The following is a 12,389-nucleotide window of genomic DNA, read 5'->3' as shown; positions in this document are numbered from 1 at the left end:
AATAGGGGACATCTTTGCACTCAGCTCTTCTGTTCCAACCCTGAGAGTGGAGACAATGAAGGGCCACATCTGTGTGGGGGCGAAGAGGGGGTGACATAATTTTCCAGTGATTGTGGCATCAGGGCCAGCAGAAGGGGAAATGAATCCTCTTCAAGCCCAGAGGCAGGGCTATTTCACTGGACTCTGGAAAGGACCCCCCCCTCCCCTGGGTTCACCTCCCAAGAGATTTTTTTTTCCCCAGCCTGTTTCATTTCAGGGGCACTCTACTACCCTGCCCCACATTTCCTACCTGTAGAATAGAGACCAGGCTTAAGCAGGAAACACTGGGACAAGGTTCTTTAATAGGAGTAAGAAAGAGAAAAATAAATATACCTCATAAATTCAGGAGAGCAAATGATGCTGACCCTGTCAGGCAGGCAGCCTGAGAGGGGTACATGCTAGAACTGCCTGCCCCCAGGCCTAGGAAGAGGGGTGAGCCAGGTTCAGGGTGGAACAGCACCCAAGAGGCCACTGCCCCTTGTGACTCAGCCAAGCAGGGCCAGGGCAGCTTTTCCATTTCAGCCTCCCGTTCCGGACAGGCAGAGGGGAGGGGAGGGCCCTCAGCCAGGGAGTGGCCGTCCCCAGGGAGCTGTGAGGTAGTGCCAGGCTCTGCCTCAAGGAGTGGACAAGGCCAACTCAGGGCAGGCCTGATGGGGCCTGGAAGCCTGGCAGAGCTGCTAACATTGGGGCAGGAGGGTTCGGGGCTAGAGTGGAGGTTCCAGGTGAGTGGGTCCAACCCTCCAGGTGAGGAAACTGAGCCCAGAGTGGGGACCGCTGGTTGCTCAATAGGAAAGGCAGAGTGGGGCCAGGATCCCACTTTCTGCCTTCCAGTCCATAGTCTTTTGCCCTCAACAAATATGACACTTATCTAGAGATAGGGGGGAAGTAGGAAGTCAGCTTGAGACGACTTCTAAGCCCCAGAGAGGCCCTGCCGTGAGGGTGCCTGGGTCCTGTCTCGGCCTCTGGCCTGGCCGTTGAGGAGGGGGCTGCAGCGTCCAAGGCAGCCACAGGTTCCCACAGCCTCAGAAGGCTGGGGCTCCTTTTTCCTGGGGGAATAGAACCACATCCCAGAGAAGGGGCTGAATATCTTTGCTAAATGTCCCAGTGGGATGGGGGCATCAGAGGCGGCTCTCCTGGGTATCTGCCTTTGCTACGAGTGGGTCCTGCTCACACAGCTCTGGGGGGCACTCGCAGACCCCCTCAGGCTTGTCCTTGGCCTCAGAGGGAAAGCAGGTCCTGAGGCAGGCCCTCACCGACTCCTTCACCTCTGCCTCCAGACCCTTCATCCTGGCCTCGTACTCTGCCAGCGCCTCCTTCTGGAACTGTGGAGACAGCAAGGACCCCTGCCTGGCTCAGGAGGGGCCCCCTGGCCACCCTTGCTCCCTGGACAGTGGGAAAAGGAGATGCCCAATATCCATGTTCGGAGCTCCCAGGAGACTGGGGTGAGAGGCGGGGTGGGGGAGTGGTGGAGCCCATCAGGAGCCTCTCAAGAAAGGGGATCCTAACCAGGCAGAGATCTGCAGAGCTGCCTCATTTGAACGGGCCTCGGGACCCCACAGTGAAGGATGATGGCCCCCTTCCCCTACCCTCTCACTGGCAGCTCCCTGGGGCAAGGCCCCTTTACAACCTGGAACCCATTCGGTTCTGCTGGCAGCCCCAGTAGTGAACTTGTTACCTGCTTTTCCATCTCCCGTATCTGTTCCAGGCAAGCCGCCTGCTTCACCTCCAGCTTCTCCTGGTGCCTCTCCAAGTTCTCCGTCATCTGGGTGGGAGTGGATGGCAGAGAATCAGGACAGCACAGACAGGCAAGCTAGGTCAGAATCCAGCTGTAATCCCAGCTGACTAGTTGTAAGACTTTGGGCAAATTCCTTAACATTTAGGTAGTTTTTAAAATTTGTAAGATAAGGATAGCAGCACCTGTCTCACTGGACTGTAAAAGATTATACGAGACAGCTCATGTGAGGCACCTGGCAGAGTGCCTGGCACAGGTCAGGACCCAGTAGGTGGCAGCTGTGTTCTGTGGTTAATGATCCCTAGGGGAGCTTCAGGTCCATTCTCTCTTCTTACTCCTTGGCACCTCAGGAAGCTTCCTCACTCCCTCTTCATCCCCTGACCCTCGCCAGTCCCAGCCTCCCCTGGTCCTGATATGGGCCAGTTAGCCCATATCATTTCTACACACGAGAACTGGCCAGAGACAGATCCCTTCAGGCTGGTACCCCAACCTCCATACACAGGCCGGAACCCCAGGATGTCCCCTCCCACTTCAGCTGCATGGACAGCGCTGGACAGTGCATCTCCTAAGGGCAAAGTCAGGGCCTGGGGCCACCCCTTCCCACTCGTGAAGAGAGAGAGAGAGAGCGTGTGTGTGTGTGTGTGTGTGTAGGAAGGAAGGACACAGCCCTTACACACCTGCTTGATCACCTGCACTACTTCCTGGATGTGGGAGTTGTTAATCTCTCTCTTCAACCTGTTGGTGTAATTGGAGTTTTAGAAAAGGGAGAAAACCCCTAGGGAGAGTAGGGTAACGTGAAGTCTACGCAGGGTGTAGGCAAATGAGAAATCCAACATAAGGCAGGAACCAGCTGGGGGCAGATGTGGGGACCCAAAGAGTATGTAGGGGCCACTGGGAGTCCTGGGGCCCTCTGAGGGAACCATTTCCCCACCAAAACACGCTGTCCCTCCGTGGGAAACAGTGCCACCACAGTGGACAGGCTGCGATCCCAAGGCCTCAGCTCCCTCCCTGCAGGCTTGGCTGCCTCCAGAGCTCTGCCCATGTAGTGTTGGCCTCCATGTTTTGTCTGAGGGGGACACTCGGATCAAAGGTGACAGGTGGGATCCGCTTTTTGGAGAGCCGGGGACAGGTGCATCTTTGGGAAGTGAGTCAGGATCCACTTGTAGAGAGGCCCCTTTCCACCTGAAGTGGGGTCTGCCCAGCCCTGGGCCTCCCCTCCAGGGCTCACCTCTCCTGGGCCATCTTGTTTACAGTGACTTTGGTCATGCCCTGGATCCGCTCCAGTCTCTTCATCTCCAGCTTTTTCTTCATCTCTTTGGTGTCGCTGCAGAGAGACAGGCATGAAGGAGCTGTTTTGTGCGGCTGAGCCCTTGCTGGGAGGCGAGGCAGGTGTGGGAGGGAGGCAGTCGTACCTCTCCGACGTCTCCTTCAGGGCCTTCAGCTCTGCAGCCTGTTTCTCTCTAGCCAGCTCCATCATTTTGGAGATTTGCTGCGGGGAGAGGAAGTAGGCTTGGCGAGAAGCCCTTTGTTGTTCAGAGGGAGTGGTGGGGGGTCGGTGGGAGGGCGGGAAGGGTCGGTGGAGGGGGAGTCGGTGAGGGGGTTGGGTCGGGGGGAGGGGCGGATGGGCAGATGGGGTCGGTGGGGGGTGGGGCTGGTGGGGTTGTCGCCCCGCCCCTCCAGGCCACCTCGGCCGCGTGCTGCTCCTTGCGCTTCAGAACGCACTCGTACTGCTCCTCGCCCTGCCGCAGCAGCTCCAGCTCCAGCCTGTCCTTCAGCTCCCGCACGCGCCCGTCCACGCCCTCAGGGCCCTCGCCCGGCGCGGCTCCGGCGCTCTCCTCGCAGGGCAGGCTCCTGGGGAGGCCACGTGGGGACAGGCCCTGAGATCCTCCGCCGCCCGCGCTGCAGAGGGCAGGGCACCGCCACGGACCTTACCTCTTCTTGCGAGAGCCCTTGCCCGGACCGAGCTTGCAGGCCCCGCCGCCCCCCACGCCCGGTGGCCCGAGCTCGGCCAGCTGCGCCGCGCCCCGCTGCAGCAGCTCCTCCCAGCGCCGCGCTCCGCGCCGCTCCAACTCCTGCAGCTCCTTCTCGTGCCGCCGCTGCAGCTTCACGACGCCCTTTAGCTCCCGGAGCTCCTCCAGGCTGGCGGTCTGCGGCTCTGCGGAGGCCCGGGTGAGGCGCACCACCGGCCAGGCCGTCCTGCCTGTCCAACCCCCAAGGAGCCCCGGACCCGCCCCAGGCTCATCCCCGAGATCACCGGACTCAGCAGGCCTTACCCGCAGCTTCTTTCATAGCCTCTTCCCTGGCCCCGGTCCTGGCTGCTGCAAGAGCCAAGGGCTGGGCTGGCAGGTGCTCTGGGGGGCCCCTTGGCTCCATTCGCCTCCCCTACACCGCCCCTGGGAGTCGCAGTATGTGCCCCCTGCCCTGCACTTTCCCCAAGTGAAATTTTTTAAAGGGAAGTGCCTGTGGGTGCAGAGGTGGAGGTGCCCCCAGTAGGTGTGCGGACCGAAGCTCATACCTGGTGACCCATTGCTCGTTGGGGCCAACGCCCCATTGACCTGGCTGGCAACTGGACTCCCCAGTGGGAAGGGCTTCTGTGCAGGGAGAGCAGGTTAGGAAGGTGGCTTGACAGCCCTCTCTCCCCGAGCCTGGGACTCGGCCCTCCCCCCATCCTCTCCCATAAATAGGGCCGAGCTCTGGTGAGCCCCTGGCCAGCAGTGCAGGCAACACAGACCTCAGGCAGACCTCCCATGGCCTCCTTGAGCTTCAGAGACTTCTTGTCATGGGCACTGAAGAACTTAATGGGGTTGGCGAGGGCCACAGTGAGATCTGGGTGGGTGCACAGGACATTACAACATGGTGTATATGGAGATGTGCCTGGAAGTCTCCCCTGTCCTCACCCACTCCAGGATGCCCCATCTGGATCCCACCCCACTCTGGAAGCTGGCTTGATGGGAAGGAAGGGGGAACAGACACCCTGGGGCTCCTGGCATGCCATGGGCTCCTACCTGCCCAAGCACCAGGTACGTAGTCCTTCATCTCCAGGAAGATGAAGAGCGCAGGCATGGTGAGGGGCATGTTGCTCTCACTGTGCAGGCACAGGTGGTGGTACCCTGTCAGACAGGACAGGGTAGGCAGTGAGCCAGAGCCCCTTCCTGCCAGCGCTGTGTACACACAGCCGAGGACTCAAGGGTCTGAGTCTGGCACTACACCATCCTGGCTGTGTGACTTCAGCCAGGTTACTTTAACTGTCTGAGACTTTACTCATCTGTGAAGAGGGGATGAGTGTCTACTCGTGTGGTTATTGTGAGGATGAAGTGAGAATGTATTATAAGCCCTTAGCACATTTTAAATGCCCGTAAGTGTCAGCTACTTGAGAAACTGCCCCAGCCGTTTCAGAAAATTATAGCAATTCTGTTAGGTGGGCAGAGTTCCCACCTCTCTCAGGTTCCTGGAGAGGTACTGTTCTGCCCTACTCCTTATAATGTGAGGGCTTAGGTAAGGCCTCACTCCAGGCCCCCTCCCAGAAACTGCCCCACCCTGTGCACAGGCTCCTGCTGCTGATCTTGGAACAGTGAAGGATCCCACTCCTTACCAGAATTTAGGGCATTGATGGGGATGATGCGGTGTCCAAGAAACTTGTTGCCTTCCTCCATCACAGCCACCCTGAGGGAGGCCAGCTCAGGCATCAAGATCTGGGGAGAGTTGGGGACATGACAGGCTGGGAGGGGAGAGAGGAGCCAAGCTGCCCCCCTGCCTGGCTCCAGAAGTCTCAGCATCAGTGTGAGAACATGGTGAGTGTCACCAGATTTGGTGAGGACAGACAGAGGGCACACTCTAGGCCATATACAAAGATATCCCAACAGTACATGCCGTGGCTGGTTCCACACAGGGGAGGAGGGCTGGATTTGCAGCCCAGGGCCGAGGGGGCCTGGCACAGACAGCCCTTGGCAGCTTTGCCAGTGGGTATCCAGTGGGGCAAAAGACTCCCATGGGACCCTCAACACTGAGATCACATTTCTGCCTCTAATACACACACACACACACACACACACACACACACTCTGCCTACCAAGTAAACTTCTGTAAACTTAGGTTTTGCACTCTTGTAACAGGAGGGCCCAGGGTAAGTGGTGGGAAGAGGAGGAGGAGGAAGGTCAAGGAGCTGCCTTGTTTACTTCCTCTTGTCTGTAAGTAGAGGCCAAGAACTAGACAGACTCTGCCCTGCCATGCCCTGGCCCCCACCTTCTCAAAGATAAAGGGCTCCTCCTTCCAGACAGGATTGATGGAGTTGGTACTAGGTGACAGCTTAGTTCGATAGCGCCTCTTGGGGTCCCCAGGAAGGCCAAACAGCTCCACTTCCACATAGGTGCGCACGCTGCGTTCTGACAGGAACTGCCCAGAGATCACCTGGGGGTAGGGGCCCAGGAAAACCAGCATCAAATCCCCACCCAGGCTCTTCCCCAAGCATCTGGGGCCCCTGGCTCCCTAGAGCTGAAGCATTCGTTCTTGGGTGTTATGAAGAACCTCATTCAGCTCTGGCCATAAGTAGAGGCTGTGTAGCCCACAGGTTACAGCTAAGCTCTGAGGACCAGGGAGCTTCTAGCATGAAGGGAAGAGGTGGGCCTCCCACCTCCCTCCCTAGCCAAGGAGGGAACAACACCTTCCCCAAGGACCTGGGGCTCCAGCTGCCCCATTCTGCCCACTCTTCCTCCCCTCCCCCACCCCAGCCTCAGCCCTTCCCATTGGTTTCCATGGGGACCAAGTGGCAGCCTCCAGTGCTGAGGAGGAGGCAGTTTCCAAGGCAACTTGCTACTGCAGGAACTGGCTGGGGCTGAAGTTTCCAGGATATCAGGGGAGGGGGTTGGGAGTTGAGTGAGGGGTGGGCTCCTGTGCCCTTCTACTCAAGACCTCAGCCTCCCGGCCACTTGTGTGCCCCAGGGCCTTGCCGTGATGGAAAGGGTGGTGGCCACCACCACGTCAATGCGGTCCACTGAGAAGGGGTTGAACTGCTTGTCCGGCCGGCGCATGAACTCGTGCTTGAGGAGGTAGCCACTCTGCCCGTTGAACTCAAACACTGCCATGTTCTGCTGCATGGGCAAGTCTGGAGGGACAAGGACACTCAGTGAGGAAGGCCCAGCCCTGAGGCTGTGCCCAGTCTCCATTTCCTCCATTCCCAGCCTTTGCTGTCTGGTGAATGGGGAGGTTGGGTGGACCATGAGGATGAGGGCTTCTCCTGTCCCAGTCTGGTTCCTTGTGGTGTCTTCTCTCTTAGGCAGGGTCCACAGCCTGGAGGCAGCAAGGAGGAAAGCCACAGACAGGCTGAGGGCCTGTGGTGGGAGCTGGGGCAGCTGGGGCAGGCTGAGGGCCTGTGGTGGGAGCTGGGGTAGCTGGGGCAGGTGGCCCACAGACACACCTGGGTGGAGCGGCCAGAACCCACACTGGCAGCCTGGCATCTTCACATCCACCATGTATGCGCAGGCACACAGGCACAGGCTAATGCATTTCTACCCCCAAATTCTCACGCACCTGGGCATGCTCCCAGAGTCTACACTAACAGCAGGACTCCCCAGGCTGTTCCAAAGACCCCTCAAGGATGTAAAGGTGGGGGGTGCAGGGACCAGGGAAGGATTCTTAGGGGCCTGGGAATGCCCTCACCCATCGTCTGGAAGTTGAGGGCAACCATCTGGCATCCAGCATTCCAGAACATCTGGGGCATGTAGTTTGAGGAGTCCATGCGGGTTCCCTTGGGGTAAATGCGGCTCATCTGGCGCTTGTTGTAGCTGTCCCTGAGTATAGGACCCTAGCCCAAGGCCCTCTGCACCAGGAGGACCTAACAGCTTACCCTGGGGGCCCTGTCCCCAGGCCCTCCTCTGGCTCCCCACCCCAGCCGGGGACCCTGGCCACTGAAACCTCAAGGATACTCCACAAACTGCACTGAGGCCTTGGAGAGCAGATCATATGCCTTGAGCTCTGTGAAGGATGAGATGACATAACTTCGGTTCTTTTCTACATAGGGGAGAAAGGGAGGGGAGGAGTCTTATCAGGCTGTCCCCTCCCTCAGTCTTGGCCTCCCCTTTGGGGCAGCTCCCTCTGGCCTATAGAGATGCCTCCAACCCAGTATTTCCACTGAGGCCTGAGGTTTAGGGACCAACCTCTGGGAGAAGTGTATGGATCACAGTGCCTGCTGGGGTGAGGGGTGTTCTCAGTGTGTATGCACAGGAGTGGAGTGTGTGCCATGGATGTCAAGAGTGAGACCCACATGCCATAGATGGGCACAGAGGGCATGGGGAACATGCCAGGCTGAGCCTAGGGGGTCAGTAACATGCTGTGCACACACGAAATGTGAACGCATGCTTTGATGTGCACAGGGAATGAGGTATGTAAGCTATGGCTGAATGCGTCTGGGGAGAGGGGCACATTAAATGTAGTACATGCTATGAGTGTGCCCAGATGGGGATGTAGGCTGTGGGTTCAGGGATGAGAAGTCAGTGCTACAGAAGTCCAACTGTGCACAGGAGGAGACAGAAAGAGGTGCTCGTGTACAGGACATGCACAGAGAGTGAGAGGAACGTACTGTGCTTGTGTCCAGAGAAGATAAAGGTAAACAGTCGGGGTGTGCATGAAAGGGGGAGGGTGCAAGGGAGCAGTATGCTCTGGTGGCTTTCTCTGCCTCCACTCCCTCTTAGGAAGTCTCATGTCCCACGGCCAGGGCTTCTGGGCTTGGGCCAGCCCACAGCACAGTTCAGCCCTGGGAGCCACAGAGCCTGCAGGCAGCTGCAGGAGCCCCAGGCCATCCCAGCCAAGGTGGCCTGTCATAACGCCCAGCCTGTCACCGACACACTCCAGAGCATTCTGTTTGGTGCCAAGTTCCTCACTAGAGAAACTGGGAGCCACTGCCACTTAAGCAAGCCCTTTGCCTGACTCCGTGGCTGGATATTTATAGGCAGGGCCCCAAGTCCAAGGAAGGGGGAGATCCCCCTTCTTCTTACCCACCCATAAAAGTTACTCATGCTAACTTACGGGCAGAGAACTCAAAGGAGATGAATTTGGTGGGCTGGATGTAATTGACTAGGCTGGACATCTCCTCATAAGCCGTCACTTCCAGGCCCGCTGTGCCCTAAGGAGGAGAGGGGAGGGCAAAGAAGAGGAGGATGGTGCAGAGCCCAGGAATGTGGCCCAAGGCCCCCATCCAGAGGGCTCAGCGGTGGAGGATGACACAGAGGGGTCCGGGGCTACCCCTACACACCTCATCCGACTGCATCTTCTTAATCTCTTCTTCGTCCAGGTTTCCTGACTCCTCGTCCTCTTCCTCTTCCACCTCCTCCTCCTCCAGCTCAGTCCCTTCCTCGCCAGCCCACACTGCCACACACAGCTCTGTCGGCACTGGCTCCTGCATGGCTCCTCCAGGTCCAGCCCCTCTCCTGTTCCAGATGCTCCTAATACCCCCGCCATAGTCCTCCCTGACTCACCTGTGCCCTCACCTGCAGGGGCACTGGGTGGGCCGCTGCCCTCAGCCTCCCCACCAGGATCCTTACTGGAGGAGGTGGGGCCAGAAAACTGGTTCTTCTTGTTCTTGATGAGGATCTTGCCCCTGAGATCCTCAGGGCTGGGCAGGGGGACACCTGGTTTCAGCTATGGAGTGGAGAGCAGGTCAGCACCATCTTCTCACCTTCATGGCATAGGCTGAGCTCCTTAATACCAAGCATGCTCCCTCGGCCTCCCCCACTCCTCTTGACCCGCCTCTCACTACTGCTCGTCATCCCCATTCTCACTGAGATAAATCCAGCTTATCCCTTGGAGTAAATGCGGCTCATCTGGTGCTTGTTGTAGCTGTCCCTGAGTATGGGACCCTGGCCCAAGGCCATCTGCACCAGGAGGACCTAACAGGCTACTCTAGGAGCCCTGTCCATCACTTCCTCTAGGAAGCCTTCCCTGATCCCCAAGACCCGATCAGAACTCCCCAGGTGCTCCCATAACAACCACTGGGTTGTAATGGCCTGGTTACTTGTCTGTCTCCTCACTAGAGGGTAATACACCTGAGGGTAGGGACTGTGTCTTTGTCACTAGCATACCCCGAAGCCCAGCACAGTGCCTGACACATGGTAGGTGACAGGATCCCAGACCCGCATCTAACCAAGTGAACCCTAGCATCCTCTGGAAGTGTCTCCCTCCCTAACCTGGTTCCCACCCTGCCCCAGGTTCCCAGGCCCAAGGCCCAAACGTCCCACAGCGAAGCCCACTCACTGGGAACTTTTCCAGGGGCTCTGTGAGCAGCATATCCCCAAAGATCGTCCGGCAATACTCAGCCATCTTAGCCTGCTGGCGGGGTCTGCAGGGAGCAAAAGTGGGGATGGGGTTCAGCCGCTCAGCACCAACCCTATTATGCATCCTTTTGTGCCCTCGATGACCCAGATCAGGGGCCAAGAGGTCAGGGAGGCTGGGACTTGAGCAGGAGAACGTGGGGCCTTAGGGAGATTATACTGAGACATGGGAGATGCTGTAGGCAATGGCTAGAGGCTGGGGCAGTTGCGGGGAGGACAGTTGCAGGCAGGAGACTGGGGACTGGGTGAGAATGTGGCTGAATGGGCCTGGATACGCACGAGTCCACATGGTTCTCAAACGACAGGATGATGGGATAGGGGGAGGTCTTAAAGGCACTTTCTGCAATAGCCTCAATTGCTTCCTGGAGGAGAAGGAGACTCCATGAATAGAAGGTCAGCGTTCCGACTGCCTGTCCCATGATAGCACTTTTCCCCCCTGCCTAGTTTCAATACACACATAAAACTGGATGGCCGCCATTGGCCCCCAATCCCTGAGGTCCCCACTGGTCTGAGGCCTTCCAGCCATTCCTCCTCTCTAGCTTCAGCCCTCCAACCCCTCAAAGCTTCTGGCCCAGAGCCCTTCCCTACTGCCACTGCCACCAGCCTCTGTGCCCAGGGTCTCACTTTGAAGAAGATGTCTGTAGTCATGGTGAAGCCATGAGTGATAATGGGCTCCTCGTCAGGGGGTTTCCCCTTCCAGCAGTCTAGCTCCACACAACGGCAGCCAGAGAGCAGCACCTGGCGGTACATCTCAGCCGAGGAGACGCCTGAGAACTGGCCGGCTGAGCCAGAGGATGGCAAAGAGGTGGGGGCATCACCCAAAGGCAGCCCAGCTCTCCCCCCACCGCCACTCCATCATGGTCTGTATTATTCTCAGGGCCAGCAGCATGTGGGCAACCCCTATGGAGGATGCAGGGAACCCCTGTGAAAGCAGAGGTTGGCACCGAGGTTATCAGGGCCCACCTGTCAGGTAGGTGTTGTGGGACGAGTTGATGAAGTAATGATTGAGTGGCTGCGTCATGTCGTGGTGGAGCAGCAGCTTGTCCTGGGCCAGCACGCTGTTCTCTGGCCCACAGAGAAACCAGACCATGCCTTCAGGTGACAGCTGGCCTGGGGGACAGGAGATAGCTGTCAGGGCTGCAGCCCCGCTGTCAAGGCAGGACAGGACCACAGGGGACGAGGGGTTCCCTTAGTCCTCACCCCTCTGCACATTGATGCCACTGGGCTCATACTTGTCGATGAGGCCCTGCACCTGGTCAGGCCGTGCTGGCGGGAACAGCAGGGAGTTAAGCCGGGAGTCCCGCTGTTTCTGGTTGATGAATTTGGTCAGGTGCTCCTTCGTCATGTAGGGTTTGGCCTTAGCATGGCTTCAGGCCAGAGAGAAGAGCACAGATCCATATCCCTTGGGCCTGGAGGCTTAGACAACCCGCTTGTCCAGTGAAGCCTCCTGATTCCCACCATGGCAGGTGGGAGGAGGGGATTGTTAGCCACCACCCTTTTCCCATGACCAGCACAACCCAAGAAACTCACTAAGAAGTGAAGATCTCATCTATTTCTGGCCGAGGACAGAGGCTCATGAGGAAACTCTTGTAGACAGGTTCTGGGAAGTCCTCAGGATTGATGGCGTCATTCTGGGGGCATAGTAACTTTATTGCCCCTGCCCTCACCTTCTCAGAGCTAAGAACCGCAAACTCGGCCCAGCCCTGGTCAAGGGGACCTGGTCAGAAGGTGGGCTCAAGGCAGACAGAAGAACTTCAAGGACACCCAAGCACCCACTTCTCAAGGCCCTGGTTGCTGAGCAGAGAGTGTGCTTAGCTGGTTTGCTCTGACCCTGATTTTGTACAGTGGCTATTCCATCAGCTGGGGCAGGATCAGAACTAAGAATGACCAGAATGAGGTAGAAAAGAGGTCAGAAGAAATGGTGCTGCTTGCCAGGCTAGTAGGCTGTCTTTTTTAAGTGGAGGACAAATATTCAAAAAGAAGCAATTTGAATATAAACATATATGCACCTAACAACAGAACCCCATAATATAAAAAACAAAAACTGATAGAATTGAAAGGAGGACAATTCAACAATAATATTTGGAGACACCAAAAGCATGGGGACAAAGAAAGATAAATTAAACGTCATCAAAATTAAAAACTTTTGTGCTTCAAAGGACACCATCAAGAAAGTGAAAAAGGTAACCCACAGAATGGGATAAAATATTTGCAAATCAGATAAGAGATAAGTCAACAAAAAGACAACCCAATTGAAAGATGGACAATGGATTTGGACAGGTATTTCTCCAAAGAAG

At 57.2% G+C, this 12,389-nt stretch overlaps 1 protein-coding gene across 6 annotated transcripts in view; it reads right to left on the bottom strand.

The window, feature by feature from the left end:
- Window positions 1–321: 321 nt before the first annotated feature.
- Window positions 322–12,389, bottom strand: part of PLCB2 (phospholipase C beta 2) — a 35,491-nt gene continuing 23,423 nt past the window's right edge. The window contains exons 8-32 of one of the 6 annotated variants that reach the window (XM_058427505.1): window positions 11,623–11,723; window positions 11,293–11,459; window positions 11,056–11,202; window positions 10,717–10,874; window positions 10,372–10,454; window positions 10,016–10,100; window positions 9,253–9,403; window positions 9,018–9,130; window positions 8,792–8,888; window positions 7,693–7,777; window positions 7,427–7,551; window positions 6,718–6,872; window positions 6,014–6,178; window positions 5,364–5,463; window positions 4,777–4,881; window positions 4,503–4,597; window positions 4,287–4,362; window positions 4,045–4,089; window positions 3,704–3,926; window positions 3,457–3,622; window positions 3,184–3,260; window positions 3,000–3,095; window positions 2,449–2,506; window positions 1,715–1,801; window positions 322–1,361 (exon numbers count right to left, since the gene is read on the bottom strand). In XM_058427505.1, coding sequence (XP_058283488.1) covers window positions 1,158–1,361; window positions 1,715–1,801; window positions 2,449–2,506; window positions 3,000–3,095; window positions 3,184–3,260; window positions 3,457–3,622; window positions 3,704–3,926; window positions 4,045–4,089; window positions 4,287–4,362; window positions 4,503–4,597; window positions 4,777–4,881; window positions 5,364–5,463; window positions 6,014–6,178; window positions 6,718–6,872; window positions 7,427–7,551; window positions 7,693–7,777; window positions 8,792–8,888; window positions 9,018–9,130; window positions 9,253–9,403; window positions 10,016–10,100; window positions 10,372–10,454; window positions 10,717–10,874; window positions 11,056–11,202; window positions 11,293–11,459; window positions 11,623–11,723 — 2,964 coding nt within the window. In that variant the 3' untranslated portion in view covers window positions 322–1,157. Of the gene's footprint in view, window positions 1,362–1,714; window positions 1,802–2,448; window positions 2,507–2,999; window positions 3,096–3,183; window positions 3,261–3,456; window positions 3,623–3,703; window positions 3,927–4,044; window positions 4,090–4,286; window positions 4,363–4,502; window positions 4,598–4,776; window positions 4,882–5,363; window positions 5,464–6,013; window positions 6,179–6,717; window positions 6,873–7,426; window positions 7,552–7,692; window positions 7,778–8,791; window positions 8,889–9,017; window positions 9,131–9,240; window positions 9,404–10,015; window positions 10,101–10,371; window positions 10,455–10,716; window positions 10,875–11,055; window positions 11,203–11,292; window positions 11,460–11,622; window positions 11,724–12,389 lie in introns of those variants that run through there. The other 5 variants (XM_032175037.2, XM_032175038.2, XM_032175039.2 and 2 more) reach the window with 5 other exon arrangements.

Source organism: Hylobates moloch, unplaced genomic scaffold, assembly GCF_009828535.3.
Source record: "Hylobates moloch isolate HMO894 unplaced genomic scaffold, HMol_V3 SCAFFOLD_14, whole genome shotgun sequence".
NCBI classification, from domain to species: domain Eukaryota; kingdom Metazoa; phylum Chordata; class Mammalia; order Primates; family Hylobatidae; genus Hylobates; species Hylobates moloch.
The sequence above is the reverse complement of the archived record's forward strand: the minus strand, read 5'-3'. Positions and strand labels throughout refer to the sequence as shown.